This window comes from Heliconius melpomene, chromosome 11 (genome assembly GCF_056956725.1).
Source record: "Heliconius melpomene rosina isolate 202511_hmr_F chromosome 11, ASM5695672v1, whole genome shotgun sequence".
Taxonomy (NCBI): domain Eukaryota; kingdom Metazoa; phylum Arthropoda; class Insecta; order Lepidoptera; family Nymphalidae; genus Heliconius; species Heliconius melpomene.
The window spans coordinates 3,345,564-3,363,203 of NC_140399.1; the positions used below are offsets into that span (position 1 = coordinate 3,345,564).

Below are 17,640 nucleotides of genomic sequence, written 5' to 3' on the forward strand. Positions count from 1 at the left end.
GTATGAGTCATTGCAGCACGAACAAAGGCGAATGGTGTTACAATTAATATAATTAAACATTGAAACAATGATGTTAGTCACTGTTTTATAAAGAGATATCTTATTTAAAACATTTATAAATGGATTTCCTATAGTTGATAAGTTGTTGCGTATTAAGTTTTTTATTATAGTAGAGAAGCCAGAGAGAAGCCAGTGTTAAGACACTCTGTTCCTTATTGAGATTGGTGGAACTCTACATCGCTCTTTGCCTTGTTACCAGAGCGAGAAAATGAAAATATCTAATAATAAAAAATAATTCATTTAATTACCCCGAGTGGGTATCGAACCCTGAACAAAAATGTATAATAAAATACGGTACACAATTTTAAATAATCCATAATAATATATATTTTAGATATTTTTCAACTTTCGAAATACCTTTAGTAAAAAATGTTATCTTTCTTTATTTAAAAGCGCAATTACGACAGATACACCTGCGCAGGGAAATGCCTTCAATATCTAGAATCGCTTTTATATTAACTTTTTATGGCCAGTCTTTCGGTTCGGCTGCTTCTATAAAATAAATATATGTTCATTTTTATAAATAAACTCAGTTTTAATTAATAAGAATTTCGCATATGGCATGTAGGTATTTTATACATCATTTATTTTACTAAAGTACGTTCCAGTAAAATATTTATAATTAATTAGTGTAAAATATCTTTAAATTCCCAGGTAATATTTAATTTAAAAAGAATATCTAATAAAAAAAATGTTTTAAATTTCAATAGGGAGCATTTATATTATGGGTAAAATAATTTAGTTATCTTGTTCATGTTATACAAAATGCGATTCTGGAACACAATGTCTCTGTCTCTGTTTAGACGAAAAATGGAGAACCATCCGTTCTCCATGTTTCGTACATCACAATTTTTTCTCTAATAGTACCAGAGAAACGCATAGATTTATTGGGACGAAAGAATTATTGGGTTGTTTTATTGAAGCAACATCGCATATTTTAAACATTTTCTCAGCTTCACCCTGTATCCCGCATCGAGCAGGATAGGCAGAGGGAACCCAGTGCTAAAACACCCCGCTCCCTACTTACCGCCAAATTTAAGAAGCATTGTGTATTGAGTGGCTTAACTCCGCGCTTTATTCATATATATGTGCATACTTTTCGAAATATCTATATAAAAGCACCGAGGTTAAACTACACGATTAGTCTTACATTTACTTTTATCTCTGCATTTTCGTACGTGGTTTCCAAAACATAAGATTCACATAGCGATCACTATGTGACTAGAAGTCGGGGTCCACAGAAAAGGCGGCCACAGAAGGGTTCATTATGCATAATTTTGTGCAATTTTTAGAATGCAACGAGTACGAGTATAAACGCCTAGCTATGTCGCTATTTGCGGTTGCCTGTCGTGTTTTATTTGCGTGTCGCGCGTCGCTAAGGGCATTCACACTGGCTATTTCCGCACGATGTCTTAGAGATTTGTTGGCCGACAAATTGTATGCGATATCGATATCTGTTTTGAGCTTTTTAGTGTTATTTATTTTGTTTTTGTTAGTCAATTAGTTGGAAGATGTTTGTGTAGTTTTGTTTAAAGGTGAGGTGTATTGAAATATCTTTTTAAATATAATATAGGAACCTTTTGATAGGTCATCGAGGATCAGCAGCAGAGCATCTGACAGTAAACGCGACGATAATGTTTTCGATTCCCATTTGAGGAAATGAATTATTTTCCATTTCTTATTTGGAATCTAGACATTGCCCGGCGTTAAATTTCCGCATCAACCTCAAAAGCTATAGAGAATCGAGTGCTTACAGTGCGTACAGTAAACTAAAAAAACGTATATAATAACTTTAAATATTATATTCATCAGTATTTCTTAAGGAAAGCGACTACACTTCTCTCGACCTGTAATTAACATAAAAAGCTTAAGTGGACGGCTTCCACAGTTTACAATTATAGCCATACTACAATGTTTTTCTGCCAATTATGTTACTCTATTTTAATATTACGTTTGTATGTCTCGTAACAAACTGCAGTTAAAATGTCTGAGAGCCTATATAAATATAAGACTACATATATAGATTATCTAAGCAGCCATTATAATTTAAATATATATGTTTTAATGCGATATAATTATGTTGATTAAAATCTTCCGCTATATATTTAGCAATTGGATATAACATCGACATATCAGTTACTAGGTACTTACTGCGAACGTAACACGCGACGCCTATTTTAAAAGTAGTTGCGACTATTTTAATTATTACAGGAAAAAAATATTAATATGATATTACAAAAGTGTTTTAAAGATAATAAGCACAAACTTATTACTTTGAAAAGTAATTGAGAGTGTATCATATATTTTTAAATTTATTTGTAGTGTTATTTCACATTAGGGATGGAATATTTTAGAAAACGTATAAAATTTTTAACATGCCGGGACTATAGACCGCTCCTCTAGGAAACTGTCCATCCAAGTTTTAAATGTAACGAAAGATATTTTTATCATTATTGATATTATTGATATTTATTGATATTTATAATTGTGATTTAGTTATATAAAATGTTTCATGATATTGATATTATAAATTTTACATTAAAATCCATAATAAATAACCGAGTTAAGAGAGATTTTTTGACCGTAGTATTTCATTGTTCTTATATGTCTGATAAACAGACAAAATAAGTGAACTTCTTCATTGCGCAGTACGCCATCACTGCGTTAAACGCCAAATAATCTAGTACTATATTTGAAATATTTATTATCTGCAGGTACGACAAGAATGCGGGCCGCCGTCTACAGTGGACATTCCAAATCTCACTTCCCCCCGCCCCACTCCGGGAGCGACCAGGCGAGATGCACTCCGAGCGCCGCCACCTGATACAGAATTATTGCAATTTGCTGCAAGCCTGGCGTCAAGTAAAAAACTCTTCGCTGGACTTTCGGATAGGCTTTGTGATGAACCGGATTTTGCGTATAGTGGCAATGAAAACTGCTGGAACGGAGTTACTATTGGAGAGTGAGTTTGTTTTTTTTTATTTTTGCTAAGTTAGGCAAAATTTTGCTTATTGAATATTAAGATAATTGATTTTGATAATTCTTACATTCATCATTTTAAATGTAATTCTTACACAGGATTAATAGCGTATCTAAGATTTATTTCTTGGTTTGAGATCGCGGTTATATTAGCCATAAATAAGTAGGTACTGCAAAGTGTTCGAAACGTCTGATTTCGAAAAATATATACAAAACTAAAATATAAACGATTTGTCCAGTTCGTTTCATTTAAAATACCCAATTGAATATTTACATATTTAAATAATTTGTATTTTCTAATATAACATCAGCATAAAACACGTACAAATAATGAAATATCCTTGAACAGATATACCAAAGCGCTGGTGGCGTCGGCATCGATAAGTGATCAGAAGTACAACCCCGAGGTGGCTTCAGGCTCGAGCCAAGAATCCCAAGTCGCGGCCTTAGGCGACCGGCTGCGGCAAGCCAGACAGGTGGGTTATCTAGATCTAGATATCGTCGTGAACCACTTCTTTTCACCTTTAAATAAAAGTTGAAAGGCAAAAGATTTTTTTATAATTAAGTACCTAGATTTTTTTCTTGAACTGTAAGATTTTTCTTTCATAATTATGGTAGAATATTATATTGATAATAGTAAGGATTATTATTAACTTATTACAAATAATAGTACCAGCTTTGTTTACAGTTAATTATTAACTAATAGTTTTTATTTTTTTAATTTTAAATGACAACGTATTCCACTCATTTAGAGACTTACTGTGTTCCAGTCGTTAAAAGCAGCATCGTTCGCTTTATCTAATAAGTTTAGGAGAAACACCTACATTATTAATTTTAATATCACCTCTAGTGCAGCTTAAACCCCTATGTAATAGAAACTTCTAAACTGTTCCTTAACATTTACTGGACTATAATGCAATTTAAGCATGTTTTCTTTATTAATTAGTAAAAATAATGCTATATAAAAAATAGGCATTAGGCAGTGAAAACATTGTACTGCAAAGACACTCCGTTTCTAGTATAAATACTATATCAAATCCAAATTATCACAGATGCTAGTCTCGCACTCCTGGGCATCGTCTCCTACAGCTGAGGCCTTCATGCAAGGCGATGAAGCAGGTGACGAGGGATCGGGATCTGGTCGCAGCTACACTGATGATGACGCTTCGTATGATGCTGAAGGGTCTGGGGAGGAAGGTTCAGGTTCTGAAGGCATTGGTGAGTTGACATATTATATAACATACTCTTATCTATATTTTGAGTCATTAAGACGAACGATTTTTTTCACAAAAATAAAACTGACAAAATAAAATAGAAAAAAGGATTATATCATACAAAAGTATTTTTAGACACCTTAGACTAATACGCTTAAATGAACGTACAGTCAGACCAGATAATATAAATATGAAATTCTTAACAATTGAATACTTCCTGCTTACGAAGACTCTGAAGTTATATTAACACATACCTATATTTGTATTTTCATTTACTTTTTTTCAACAGGAAGCAGAACGTATGATGAAACGACATACTCCTCGCCACCCAGGACGGCGTCAGCTACAGCATTTAGGCCAATCCTCTCAATCATAATTACCACTGTTATTGTCAGCTCGTTCTAAACTCTGATTTCAATACAGGTAAAAACCTACCCTACGTCATGGAGATCGGTTTTTTTTTATTATTGTCATCAGTTTAACAACTAATAGTATATTTAAAATAAAATTTTTAATTCTATTCAAGTACATTCTAAATGTACGTGTATGAACATGAATAATTTGACTGAATTAAAAATTATAAAAACAATTGAAAATTATATAACGACGTGAATTATGTAACTTATATAAAATTTCTATGAAAATGGAGTAACATCTGAGTAACATATCGGAAACTAATATTGCTTTTGCATATTATAAGCACATGCTTTAATAAAGAGTTGTCGAAATATTAAAAATATGAGCTTGTAAATATTTGCAAAATATTATGACATAAAGTACGGTAATGACGATGCCAGAATAATTTGATGAATGTTGTGATGAGAACGATAATTATATTAAAATTACGAAGCAAATATTCGTTAATTGAAAGGACTAATTGATAAATATGGGTAATTGGATAAAGTACAAAATGTAAATGATTAAATTTACATATAACATCTAAAGAACCCTAAGAACATTTTAATTGGGCGACTTATAAATAATTTGTATAACATTTAACTGAACGGGTTTGTTTATTCATATATAATTCTAACCACTCTCTTAATATCTTTTAACGTTTTCAAAATGTTATATAATATTAACCTGATTGTGACATTCTAAATTAATAATATCTAATATGGTAAAAATATAACTGAATGTGATTGAAGATTGGATTTAACAATTTCAGAAGAAACTTAAAGATATGAAAAGTTATAGCTTTGTTTAATCTTCTTTTCTTAGATTTTATTTTTCTTAACGTTTCATTTCTTTTATATCTTGTTTCCTAATTTTACTAGAATGATCTCCATAAAATCTCTGAAAATTATATTGTAAACATAAAAAAACAACTCGTGAATTACGAAAAAGTAGTTGTAAATGATCTAAAAGACAATTAATTAATTGGTGTTATAATATTAAAAAAAAGAAATATTTAGAAAATTATAAGTGTCCTGCGTTACGCGTAGCTAGTCTCAACTAGTGTTAATACAAGCTTACAAAATTAACTACAGAGTATAAAAATATAAATAATTAAATAAAAAAAAATGCATTTAAATTATATCACTCTATTATAATGTACAGTGCATATCAAGTTTTACTAGTTTTGTAAATATTATTGGGAGTATTTTATTGTAATTTAGATTTTACTCTGTGGATTGTTTCTTAGTTGGGTAGTTGATTGATGAAATATGCGTTTTTGAATTCATTTACTCACTGACGTTAAGTGAACGACTAAACATATCTAATAGGAACAAAGACTTAGCGACTATTGTCATAAAAGTAGCAAGCTTCCTTTTAGATGAAATTACTGAGAACAAAACCAATAAGCCCATTTTCACCGGCTTGTTTATTCTGTCTGAGAAATATTTTATACGAACCTGGTGCTTTGCGAGAACATAGATTTTCCGTACAAAAAAATACAGGAATCAATGAAAATTGATAATTTTACATAGCCGTGTACATTTTTCATTATATTTCTGTTTTTGTTAAATATTATGAATAACAAGTTTACTTTAATTATCAATACTTTTGTTCTTGCAAAGCAACGAAGTCTCTATTGTAACTAGCTGATCGGCAATAAATTTATTAGAAAATAATAAAGGTTAGACGAAAGTGATAAACAAATATAAAAAATGTACAGTTATGTAAATATATAAATCCTACTGGTCTAGGTGCTTAGCTAGTAACATATTTTGTTGCCATATTAATGTTACGAATATTATTATTTATAACTATATTTAAATCGTAAATTAATCTAATATTATGTGATACAAATTTAGTAGGCTTAGGTCGGTGCAGATTGTGCATCAGTCGAAGCGTGAATAGGAAGCTTTATGGATGACTTTGACAGCATTTATTACTGTTTATATTTATTATCGACTACTATAAACTAAATTGCTATTAGTAAACATGTTATTTAGTGTTCTACAGCAATAAAGTGTATTTTAAATCTTGTACACGCTTATTTATTTTTGAATACGAATGTAAAGCATCCTATTCACGTTTCGTCACGTTATAATAAGCAAATATGTGCATATAGTCGAAAGTCAGATCGAACACTGGAAATATAGTAGTAATAGACGTTGGCCTAAATCTTCTAGGCATTATTATTATTTGAAAAGGAACGTAGATGGATGAAATCGATGATCTGTGTTCTCTTTCAAATTCATTTTGAGTAGCTCTTATCAATAGTTAAGCATAATCTTGTATAGAATTTAAATTGCTTTGTATTTATGTAAATGTGGAAAGCCATTGCGTATATTTATTATTTTATAAACTCTATATGAAATGTAATTTAATAAACAATTTTTTTAACGTTTTTTTTTTTTATTTCATTTTTTTCATAGATATTTCTCAATAATATCTTAATATGCGCAATGACATTTCATAATCTGTGGCTTATTTGTAATAATGAGTCTTTTTTATTAAAGTTCCAAATAAATTGCAATAAAAATACGTAAAAATTATAAAATCGTATATAATAATGCTATTAGTCACCATGTAATGGTGCACTGAAGTATCGAAATGCTTGTAAATTATATAAAAAAATATATTGTTGAATTTGCGTGAGGACCATGCAAGGAATCTCATATTTCGGTGTTATCCTTACCAAGAATAAATATAAAGAGTTAAAAATCTTTTATTTGTATGGAATATTGCTTTTATTGTAGAAACGCAATATAACTGTGGTAAGAAGATACGAAATGGTTCCCTTTTGTAAATATTATTGGACAGATAGTGTGTTTATATTATGAAAATAAACTCTGTACCATACATTATTGGTTTTATTTAAACACTCCTCTCATTTGGGTCGACATACTTGTGGTTCTCCATTTCATTCGTGTCTATGACAGGTGCAAACTGTCGTGAAATGTTCACTGAGTGTATGTTTTTAAAAATATAACAGGCGTAAACAGAAAATTATTTTTTTTATTTAAATTTAAATGTATTGTTTATTTTTAGTTTGTGTTTATTAATAATGTAAATTAACATAAAATGTATTAAGTGTTTTAGTGGGTAATGTATCATCTTTTGATTTTTGATTTCATTCGAATAAATCGATTAAGCCATATAAAATAACTAGCGGATGCGCGCAGCTTCGCCTGCTTATTGCTTAGGAGTGAATTCTAATAAACCATGAAACACGTGTACAATGAAATATTTTTAAGAGTCTCAATTTCAAATTTTATAAAAATCAGTGCCGATTTAAAGATTTTTCCATATAAACTTTCAACCCCTATTTCACCCCTTTAGGGCTAAAATTTTTCAAAATCCCATCTTAGTGGATGTCCAGATTACGAAAGTAAACATCTGTCTAAATTTCATGTAGAAACAGATACAGATAACAGAACAGGTAGAAACCATCAGCGGTTACGGCTGTGCGTGCGTCTTACCTCAGTCAGCGAGGACAAGTCCTTTTATATATATAGACAAGTATTTTTAAACTCTACACTTTTAACATTCTCTTCTTAATATTTAATATTCACTGTGATGAAATAAACAAAATTAAAACTATAATAACTTTAATAGAAGCTTAAAAATAAATAACGTAAACTGCTCTACAGATTTTGAGTAAATTCTGCAAAGCATGTAAAGCATTTAGAAAGCGTATGAACTATAAGTAGTACTGTAGGCAAAAAAAAAACAAAGTTCTTATTTTTAAAATATTACGTTTACAAAATACCTTATATGCTCTCTCTACCTTTTGTTTTGTGTAGTTTGTTTTAAATTTAACAAAGGTGCGGCCTCTCAGGATGTATTATTCATACGGAGCATTGTGTAGAGTACACAAATGCGCTTGCATTTTAATCTAAAGAATATTTTATTATTTTAGCTTTTAAAAATAATATTTAGTATTATTTATAATTTTTAGTAAAATTTTGTATTATTTTACGATGCCAGTCATGGCGGAGGGACACAGGTGTGACTATAAACACGACTGTTTGTGGATTTGATCCCTATTCGAGGAAATCAGGTATTTATATAAATTTAAATTAATTCGCTGTGGTTCGAGGCAAAGCGTGATTTCGTGATTCGCCACTCAACACGCTATGCCTCCAGAATTTTGCGGAAAATGGGAAACGGAGTGCCTTAACACTAGATTTCCTCTGCCTACCCAGTTGTATGCGGGATACAGAGTGAAGATGATTTACAAATTTTAATTCAATTTAAAGTAAAAATCGACAACATATTAAAAGTTGTTATGCAAATTATAAAATATAACAGTTATATAAGTAAAAAGCCAATCGCTTAGCTGACCTTTTATGAACCATTTCCCAATTGAAAACCTCTTCAGTAAAAGTACAATCAAGTTAAAGATCCCTATGTAGATGTGGTATTGAGAAACCATTTTACGGGCTATTGACTCTAGGGCACAATCACTTTAATTAAAACATTGACTTACAAGAAGAGTCAAGAAGAGAGTTTATTGTTTGGTGGCCCTTGTGGCGCAAGGACACAAGCCTGTGACTGTAAACGGGACGGTTGCGAGTTCAATTCCCACTCAGGCGAATGAAATATTTGAAATTTTTATTATCTCGCTCTGGAAACGAGGCACAGCGCGGCGTTGAGCCCCGCCTCTCAACATGCAATGCGTCGAGAATTCGGCAGCAAGTGGGAAATGAAGTCTTAATGGGAACCTTAACATTAGGTTCCCAGGTTCTGCTATGTGCAAGATACAGTGTGAAGCTCAAAAAAAAAAGACAAAAAATTATAAAAATATGATTAAAATATTATGTAAGCTATTGTACCTTTTGTAACATAAATGTAATTTGTTTTTTTTTGTAACATAAATGAACAATCCCTTATTAAAGAGAAATGTCAGTTTATAATATATGTATGTTTACTTTTGAACTAGTTCAAATTTTATTCACAGAAATATATATATTCAATATAACCCACAATTTTCAACCACCAATAACCAATGAAAGCAATTATAAATACGGTAGAATGCACTACTACGGCACAATGGTCAGTAATTTGCCCCAATTCATTAATTCAAAATTTGTTGAATAGAACAATACATATTTTAATGGAATCTGTTTTATATCTCCATTTAAATTCGCCTAATTAATGCTGTTCAATTTAATTGTAAGTAATATTTATATATATACGTACTTTTTAGTGTTCCATTCCAGAAAAGGACAAAACAGAAACCCGTCTGTCCGTCTGTCTCAACCATTTATCTTGAGACCGCATGGAGGTATCAAACTGTAATTAATATCGAATATTCAAAAGAAAAACAAGCACTCGTATGCTTTTAATACATTTTCTATGAAATTCGCCGCATAATCGAAACCCATAGGGTACTTCCTGTGGACCCACATTTATGAAATTTGGCAAGCAGCGAGAACTTGCATTAAAAATATAGAAAAAAAAAACAATAAATGAAAATTTAAAGACGTTTTATAGACAAAAAATATTACAAACGTATAAGTGTAATTTGTGTCGTACAAAATGCAATCTAAGTTTGTTAACATTATAAATTGAACTTCCCGTTGGCATACAATCCTAAAATACGGAACTCGTGGTATGCGAGTCCAACTCGTATTTGACTGGTTTTTTTTCAATACAAAACCCTAGTAATATCTAACATGTTAAACAGAAATTTGTCAAAATGTTAAGAAAAAAAATATTTCACACATTTTATCTACTGGTCTGGTGATTTTTTCCGTAGATATTCTACAAAATTTCTTGAGTATTTTATTTCTCCCACCTACCAAAAAAGGTAGGAGGAGACCTCGATTGACCTTCGAAATCGCAATATCAAAGATACTGGAGAAAGGTCACGTAAAAAGCATGAGCCCCGAAGGGAGTATATGAAGAGGTTGACGAGGCGAAAGAGGTGTGTACAGACCGTAGCGTTTGGCGCTCCGTTCTCTCTGAATACCCCGCTAGGAATAAAGCTATATTAGATTAATGCCCTTGGGCTCAATCCTATATAAAAATTTATATATATGAAGAGCCAATCCCAAGTGCGATATAACATAACCAACACAAACTTTGATTTCCAAACTAGCGAACTTCTAATCGACCGGCATCGAGGTAAATAACAGGATTTCGTGATAACGTTTGTTCGCGTACTCGCTACCCGGATAACAGCTTTTATTAAAATAAATGATATCCCAACTCCAAGTTTAACTTCGTATTGACCATAAGTCAACCAACTGGAGACTATAGTAAATTTACTTTTGTTGTTTAATAGTATATTGTTGTTTCGACAATCCTCCTTTGTTTCTCAATTGGTCTTACCAAGGGGTGTTTTAATTGCTGAAATAAAATGTTATAATATACAAATATAATATAATACAAATAAATAATAACGTATATTTATTTTTCACAAATTAATTTTAATACTTGTTAGATACCTACGAAACAAAAACTAAAGTTATTTTAAATTATAAATCTCATAAAAATCCAGAAATTGTTAGAAATTTTTACTGATATTGTCATGTAAATGTTTTAAATTTTCATATTAATTGCCGCCGAATTCTCGAGGCATATTGACTGGCGGAACTTAACGCCGCCCTTTTGCCCTGGTACCAGAACGAATAAATGAAAATATTTATAAATAATAAATAATTCCCCATCGATTTCTTAAAATCTGCAAAGATTGATTATAATATCAGTCTTGTATCTGGTACGAATTAGACGACGGCGTACGGGTCGTGTCGAGTCGTGCCACCTTCGTGACTAAAGGATTGTTAAGAACTGCTCAACTGTTTTACGCAACGATCATAAGTACAGACAGGATATATTTAAAAAAACAAAAATATAATATTAATTGACTAATTAATTGGGGCCAAACCACGGCAATGAATTTCGCCACTCAACACCCAATGCCTATATACTTCGGTAAAAAATGGGAAACGTAAGTGTCTTAACACTATGTTCCCAGGTTCCCTCTGCCTACCCTGCTATGTAAAGGATACAACAATAAAAATAATACAATGTGTATACTTTTATCTCTTTTAATGATGTTTTTTTTACTTTCACGTTACACACTTTATAAAATAAAATTTCAGGTTTCAATTTTTGAAACGAGCGTGCCCTCGTTGAGCTTTTAGGTTACCGTAACAGTTACTTTCGTATTACGTTTTGTTTTGCATTTTACTATTTTTGTATTAAATATTTCAATATACGAGATGTAGCTGCCATTGTAGCGTAGCAGTATAGAATCTACGCATACGCGCGACGGTTTTGGGTTCGATTCGAACGTATGCCTAATAAAAATACAATATTTGCATTGTCATAGAAAAATGGAGGCTTAAATGCAATAATATCAAATTATAACTTCAAAATATACTTTTTATTATATTTATATTTAACTTATATGTTAAATTTAATTATTAATTAACCGCTTAAAAATTAAAAGAAACATTTGAAATTAGGTAGAAGAATATTAAAAATAAGAATAAACTTAGTGATTAATATAATGTAGTTACGTAATATTGTTATAAAATATTTTCTTTAATAGTTATAAAATATTTTCTTTACATGCACTATAAGGTTTTTCCCATCCCTTCTGTTTTATTCCTTCATTTACCAAAGTCTGTGAGAGATTGCTTGAAGAAATAAGACCACCTTTGCACACATCTTATACATATTTTTATGATTTTATGTTATTTGTATCTTTTATGTGCAATAAAGAATATTCTATTCTAGTAGAATAATAAATATATATAGTTTGTAATATAACGAAAGTTTCATTATTTCAATTTATTTCTCAGTATTTAAGTAATAATATGAATTTCATTCTAACTAAATATCGGACACAACGGGTTCTGAAAAATACTCCCTTGAGTTATATGGCTTTATAGAAATTAAAACCGCTATATAACGACACTGTACATACTTAAATACTTACTACTTTATTACTGTCAATTAGTTCTTTAAAAGGCATACATATTATTTAACATAGAAACGTCTTCAATTTAACAGACTTTATGACATTATGATTTGTCCAAGAACAAATGGCACAGGCACTTGGCACTCAAATGTTGTAAATTTCTCGTCCTACTAACGTTATTCGCTGAATTGCCAATAAAGTTCTGGTAACTTCCAAATGGCACAATTTATGGTACGCGTTAGAATTTCCCGCTTCCCCAGCTCAAAAGGTATTTCATATGAAAGAAGACGTTTTATGGTCTGTGCCTGTAACATAGCAAATTAATGACTAATAAGAAAATGTTTAATGTAAAACCTTTTTTGACTATACTAAGTAAAAAATCAATTTTTATTCTTTTCTCACGCCATCTGTAAGAGCCAACTGTACTTGCGGATGATTAAAAGAAATTCTCCTACCATTTATCAGCCTTGGACACAGAACGCAACCTTTGAAGCTAGCATTAGTTCATTAAGGACTATTATCAATAATTAGAGCCAATTAGCCTAGCTTTATCCAAATGGACTGCAAGGAAATCATAAGTTTGATTTCAATTTTTTCTCTAGAATCAACTTTGTCAGAGATGAAAATATGAATAAATAAATTATTTCATTCTCCGTGTGGAATTGAACCCACTATCGCTGCATTCACAGTCACACGCTTGTGCTGCTGCGCCACAATTGTCCTAATTATTATGAATATATACATCACAATAATAATGAAAAAAGGTAAATTTAATGTTTTTTATAATAAAAAAATAAATAAATTAGCTGTACGCTGTATCCCACTTACAGCAAGGTAGGCAAAGGGAACCTGTGTTAAGACACTTCGTCTCTCACTCTTCGCCGAATTTGTTGAGACATTGCATATTGAGTGGTGGAATTTAACGCCGGGTTTTTACCTTGGTGTAAAAAATTGACATCTAAAATTTAGTTAGGATTTTGAAAGTTTTTAATATGCATTAGATAATAAAAATATAACATAATATATATTATTTACGATCAAAAGTAATTGACGGTTAACCCTACTACGCTTTGCACACTGACACTATACACTGAATACTTTCATTTGCTTAATTGAACCATTTACAACTAGTGAAACAAAATTACTTTTATGTTTTTATTATATGTTCCTTTTTAATATGAAAAAGTGTATAACTTTTCAATATGCAAGTACTTTTTAGGGTTCCGTACCTCAAAAGAAATATAATGGAACCATAAGAGTTCCGTTTTTTCCTCTTGAGGATCACTTGGTTGTCTGTCAGTCTGTCAAAACCTCGAGATCTCGTGGAGAATGAAGATGAAATTAATTTCAAATATTCTGGTCTACGGTCCCATAAAGCATAGAAAAATAAACTTCTGAGTCAACGCAATCAAAATATATGAATATTTATATATAGTTTTTGCTACAATTTGTATGAAATTATAAGAACTTCTCGTGGAAAACCAGAATCTCTCTCATTGGAGTCCAATGAGTTCTATTTTTCTGGTTTTCTCTTTAATGCATTATTGCAACCAAAAGTAGGTATATCTATAGATTACCTTATTAATGTACGCCAGACCACAAATCTACAGTAACCACCAGACGTGACAGGTGTAGTGCTACTGCGTTACCAACCGCATGTCATATTAACGCATATACGTAAAAGATATGTAGAACAACTATACAAAATGTTTTAAAATTTCTTTGTTAAAACATTTTGTAGATCTACATATCTTTTACGCATAAAAATATACTTATCATTTATCATGTTGTCAGAGAAAAGTCTTTAAATTAGATAAAAATAATTAAAAAATATATTTTTATTTGCGAATTATGGATATCGTGGTGCTGTGGAGAAGAGTGTCTGACTGTAAAACTCTATAGTTTTGGACTCAATTCTCAATGGAGGGATGAATTTTAAACATTTTCATTTCCCCATTTTAATAGACAAAACGGGACAACGGGTTCTAATAACACACAATTATTCGAAAATAGGGTTAAAAGTAAGAAAAGAAGTGTCTTAACATTACTCGTAGGTTCCCTCTGACTCATGGTTGCCTATATTTTACCATTCACTTTATGAAAGAACATGGCAAAAATCTTTTACTCGTTTAGATAATAGGGAATTCCTAATTCACTTGCCTTTCCGAATTTTCCCGAGAAGTATCCCAAATGTTATAAAATGTATGCACATATCTCGCATACATTTTCACTTATTAAAATAAATTTACACTAATATCTTTATGATTTTCACGTTTTTTGTTATTGTCGGAATAAATAAATCAGAAATAATTTCATATTTTTTATACTGTGTTTCATGTTTTTAAACTGTTAACGAACTATGCAGTTTTTTATATTGAAATTCCTTATTTCTAAATCTCCTTATAAAGTAACATAAAAAAATTATATTCTAAATTACTTATTAAAAATATATATACGATTAAAATGTTTTATTCAATCAATAGCAAAACTTCGACAAATTGAATCTAGAACCTCTCAACAGAAAATAAGTATTGAACTTCATTGTATTATTTATTTTCATTTCTATTAGAAGTAGCCTTAGCTACATTAACACTTAAATCTTTAATTTTGTCGTAAAACAAGTTTATAGCATGTAAAACATTACCATAAAAGGTCGTAACAACCACTAAATTGATTGGAAAGCATTCTCGAATCGCACGATGCTTATTAAAACCGCAGACAGTCGAACGCCGCCGGGAAACCGTAAAAGGTTGAACAAAACGATGCACTTACTATTACCATTATAGTAGATACAATTGCAACTGAAAAAAATAAACATAGATATATGCATGTAAGTATATACAATTAATATTTAATAGTTTTTTAATTAAAATAGTTTCTTGTGTAACAAAAAAATTGAATCTTACATTTATACAAGCATGTTATTGGTACGATTCCTACTCGAGAAAATTAAACATTTAATATTTTCATTTTTTCGCTCAGAAAACTTAATTCAACACGGTAGGGAACGAGAGTGTTTTAATGGGAACGGAGTGTCTTTAGCCAAAATTCCCAGGTTCCCTCTGCCTACCTTACTATGTGAGAAATACAGCGTGAACCTAAAAAAAGTAGTTTAAAGACCGAATCATATATTAACTTTGTAAGATCTAAATTAATAATGCCACAGACTAGACTCGTATAACGACTTAGCCACTTAAACGTTTTAGAGGCTTTGCAGCTTTTTACCATAAAAGGTGAACAACTTACGATCATAAAGTCGCAAATAATAATCATTAGTTTTAACTATAAAATATTATGAATGCGGACGCTTTAATTAATTAATTTTATGCTATATTTCCAGTCTATGTTTGCTACTAGTTTAATATTAGATCCATTAGTATTAAAAATTAAGCATATATTATCTATATTTTATGAACATAGATAATATATGCTCATTAGCTCAACAAGTTAGCAATAAATAAAAATATTTCACGGCGTTGAGTTCTACCACTCATCGCGCAATTCGGCGGAAAGTGGGGAACGGAAGTGTTTTAATGGGAACGTAGTGTCGTTACACAAGGTTCCGTGGTTCCCTCTGTCCACCCTGCTATGTACAGGATACAGCGTGACAATAAAAAATATTAATAATGAAAAAATGACAATATTAATATTAATAAATCAAAAAAAAAAATCACCATAATTTCAGGTTATAAGGACATAAAATAGTATGTAAATGTAAATTTGAATGTAAATGTAAACGAAAACAATGTACGAGCACGAACAAACACAATTGCTCTTAGCAACGATTCATTCATATGCATTATTGAGGGTTTCATAGCAATAGTAGGTACAGATATGAAGCAATTAATTTACTATTGCCACACGTGCTATCACTAAGACCCTGTGCATACTGGATTATATAGCGAATACTCGTTCGTAGTCAGTAATTTGGTATATTGGTGGTAGGAGTGTCTTAACGGAGTGACTCTCTAGGCTCTCTCTGCCTATTCTATTTCCTGCAGGATACAGTGTGAATCTTAAAAAATATGTATATTTAAACGTAAAGATAATTTTACCGATTGCAAGGCACTAACTAGGCCACTAATAATATAAAAAAAAAAATTTACACGTGAATAGAAATTATACACGCATTTTTTAGTTGCGTGCTCCTACATTAAATTAAAGAAAAGATTTCGTCCGTACTAAATAAAGAAAGAAAATAGTACTCATTTTAAAAATTAATAAAATAATTATTATGTATCAGATATGTGAACATAATAATTATTTTATTAATAATTTTGTTTAACTCTTTGTTGTACTTCATCATTATAATCGTTTGCTGTCAACAACTATATCCGACGTAGCTATATTCTATAAGTAATTAAAATCTATAAATATTAAATTTTCATCCATATGACCTATATTCACAAATGTGTGCACAATTCATCGGATAAGTAATTAATAACCAGATTCAGCTTGAGTTGAAAGTGGAGATAAGTTAGCTGATGACACCTAAATTTTCTTAATTGCTTGTTGATCGAACAAAATATTTAAACTAGCACCTGCTCGCGGCTTCGCCCGCTAGTACTACACAATTATTTATTTACATATATGAATTACTTTCGTGTTCTAATACGATTATCACTTAGAGGTTTCAGTTTCAGCCAATTCAATAAAAATATAATAACAATGTTGTCGAACTACTTTTTGTTGTTATAACATTTTTATTTACGAATTGCTTGAAATAAAATAGACACAACAAATGTTTGGAGTCAAACTTGCCAATATACCACAATAAAAACTATATTAAAATCGGTTAAGCCATTTCTGAGATTCAGCAGCAACTCCGAACACAGAGACAAACAGACAAACGTTAATAAATGCCGCAATATTCAATTTTCTCTTATATCTTTCATGTAAAGGAAGCCATGCTTATATTTTTATTATACAGTAATAAAATCAATAATGTTAACGTCAATATTTAAAAAAAAATAAAAAAATATATAAGATGACAAAAGGTAAGTATGTAGTGTAAGTAACATATAAAATTTTAAAAAAAAAGTTAATCGCCATGTACAACAA

General features: G+C 30.6%; 1 protein-coding gene across 1 annotated transcript in view; it reads left to right on the plus strand.

Annotated features, from left to right (window-relative positions):
* Nucleotides 1-7,505, plus strand: part of dally (division abnormally delayed protein) — an 88,747-nt gene extending 81,242 nt beyond the window's left edge. Inside the window, exons 6-9 of the mRNA XM_085193290.1 lie at nucleotides 2,775-3,022; nucleotides 3,389-3,515; nucleotides 4,092-4,257; nucleotides 4,543-7,505. Of these exons, the coding sequence (XP_085049416.1) occupies nucleotides 2,775-3,022; nucleotides 3,389-3,515; nucleotides 4,092-4,257; nucleotides 4,543-4,658 (657 nt within the window). The 3' untranslated portion in view covers nucleotides 4,659-7,505. The remainder of the gene's footprint in view (nucleotides 1-2,774; nucleotides 3,023-3,388; nucleotides 3,516-4,091; nucleotides 4,258-4,542) is intronic.
* The last annotated feature ends 10,135 nt before the right edge of the window (nucleotides 7,506-17,640 follow it).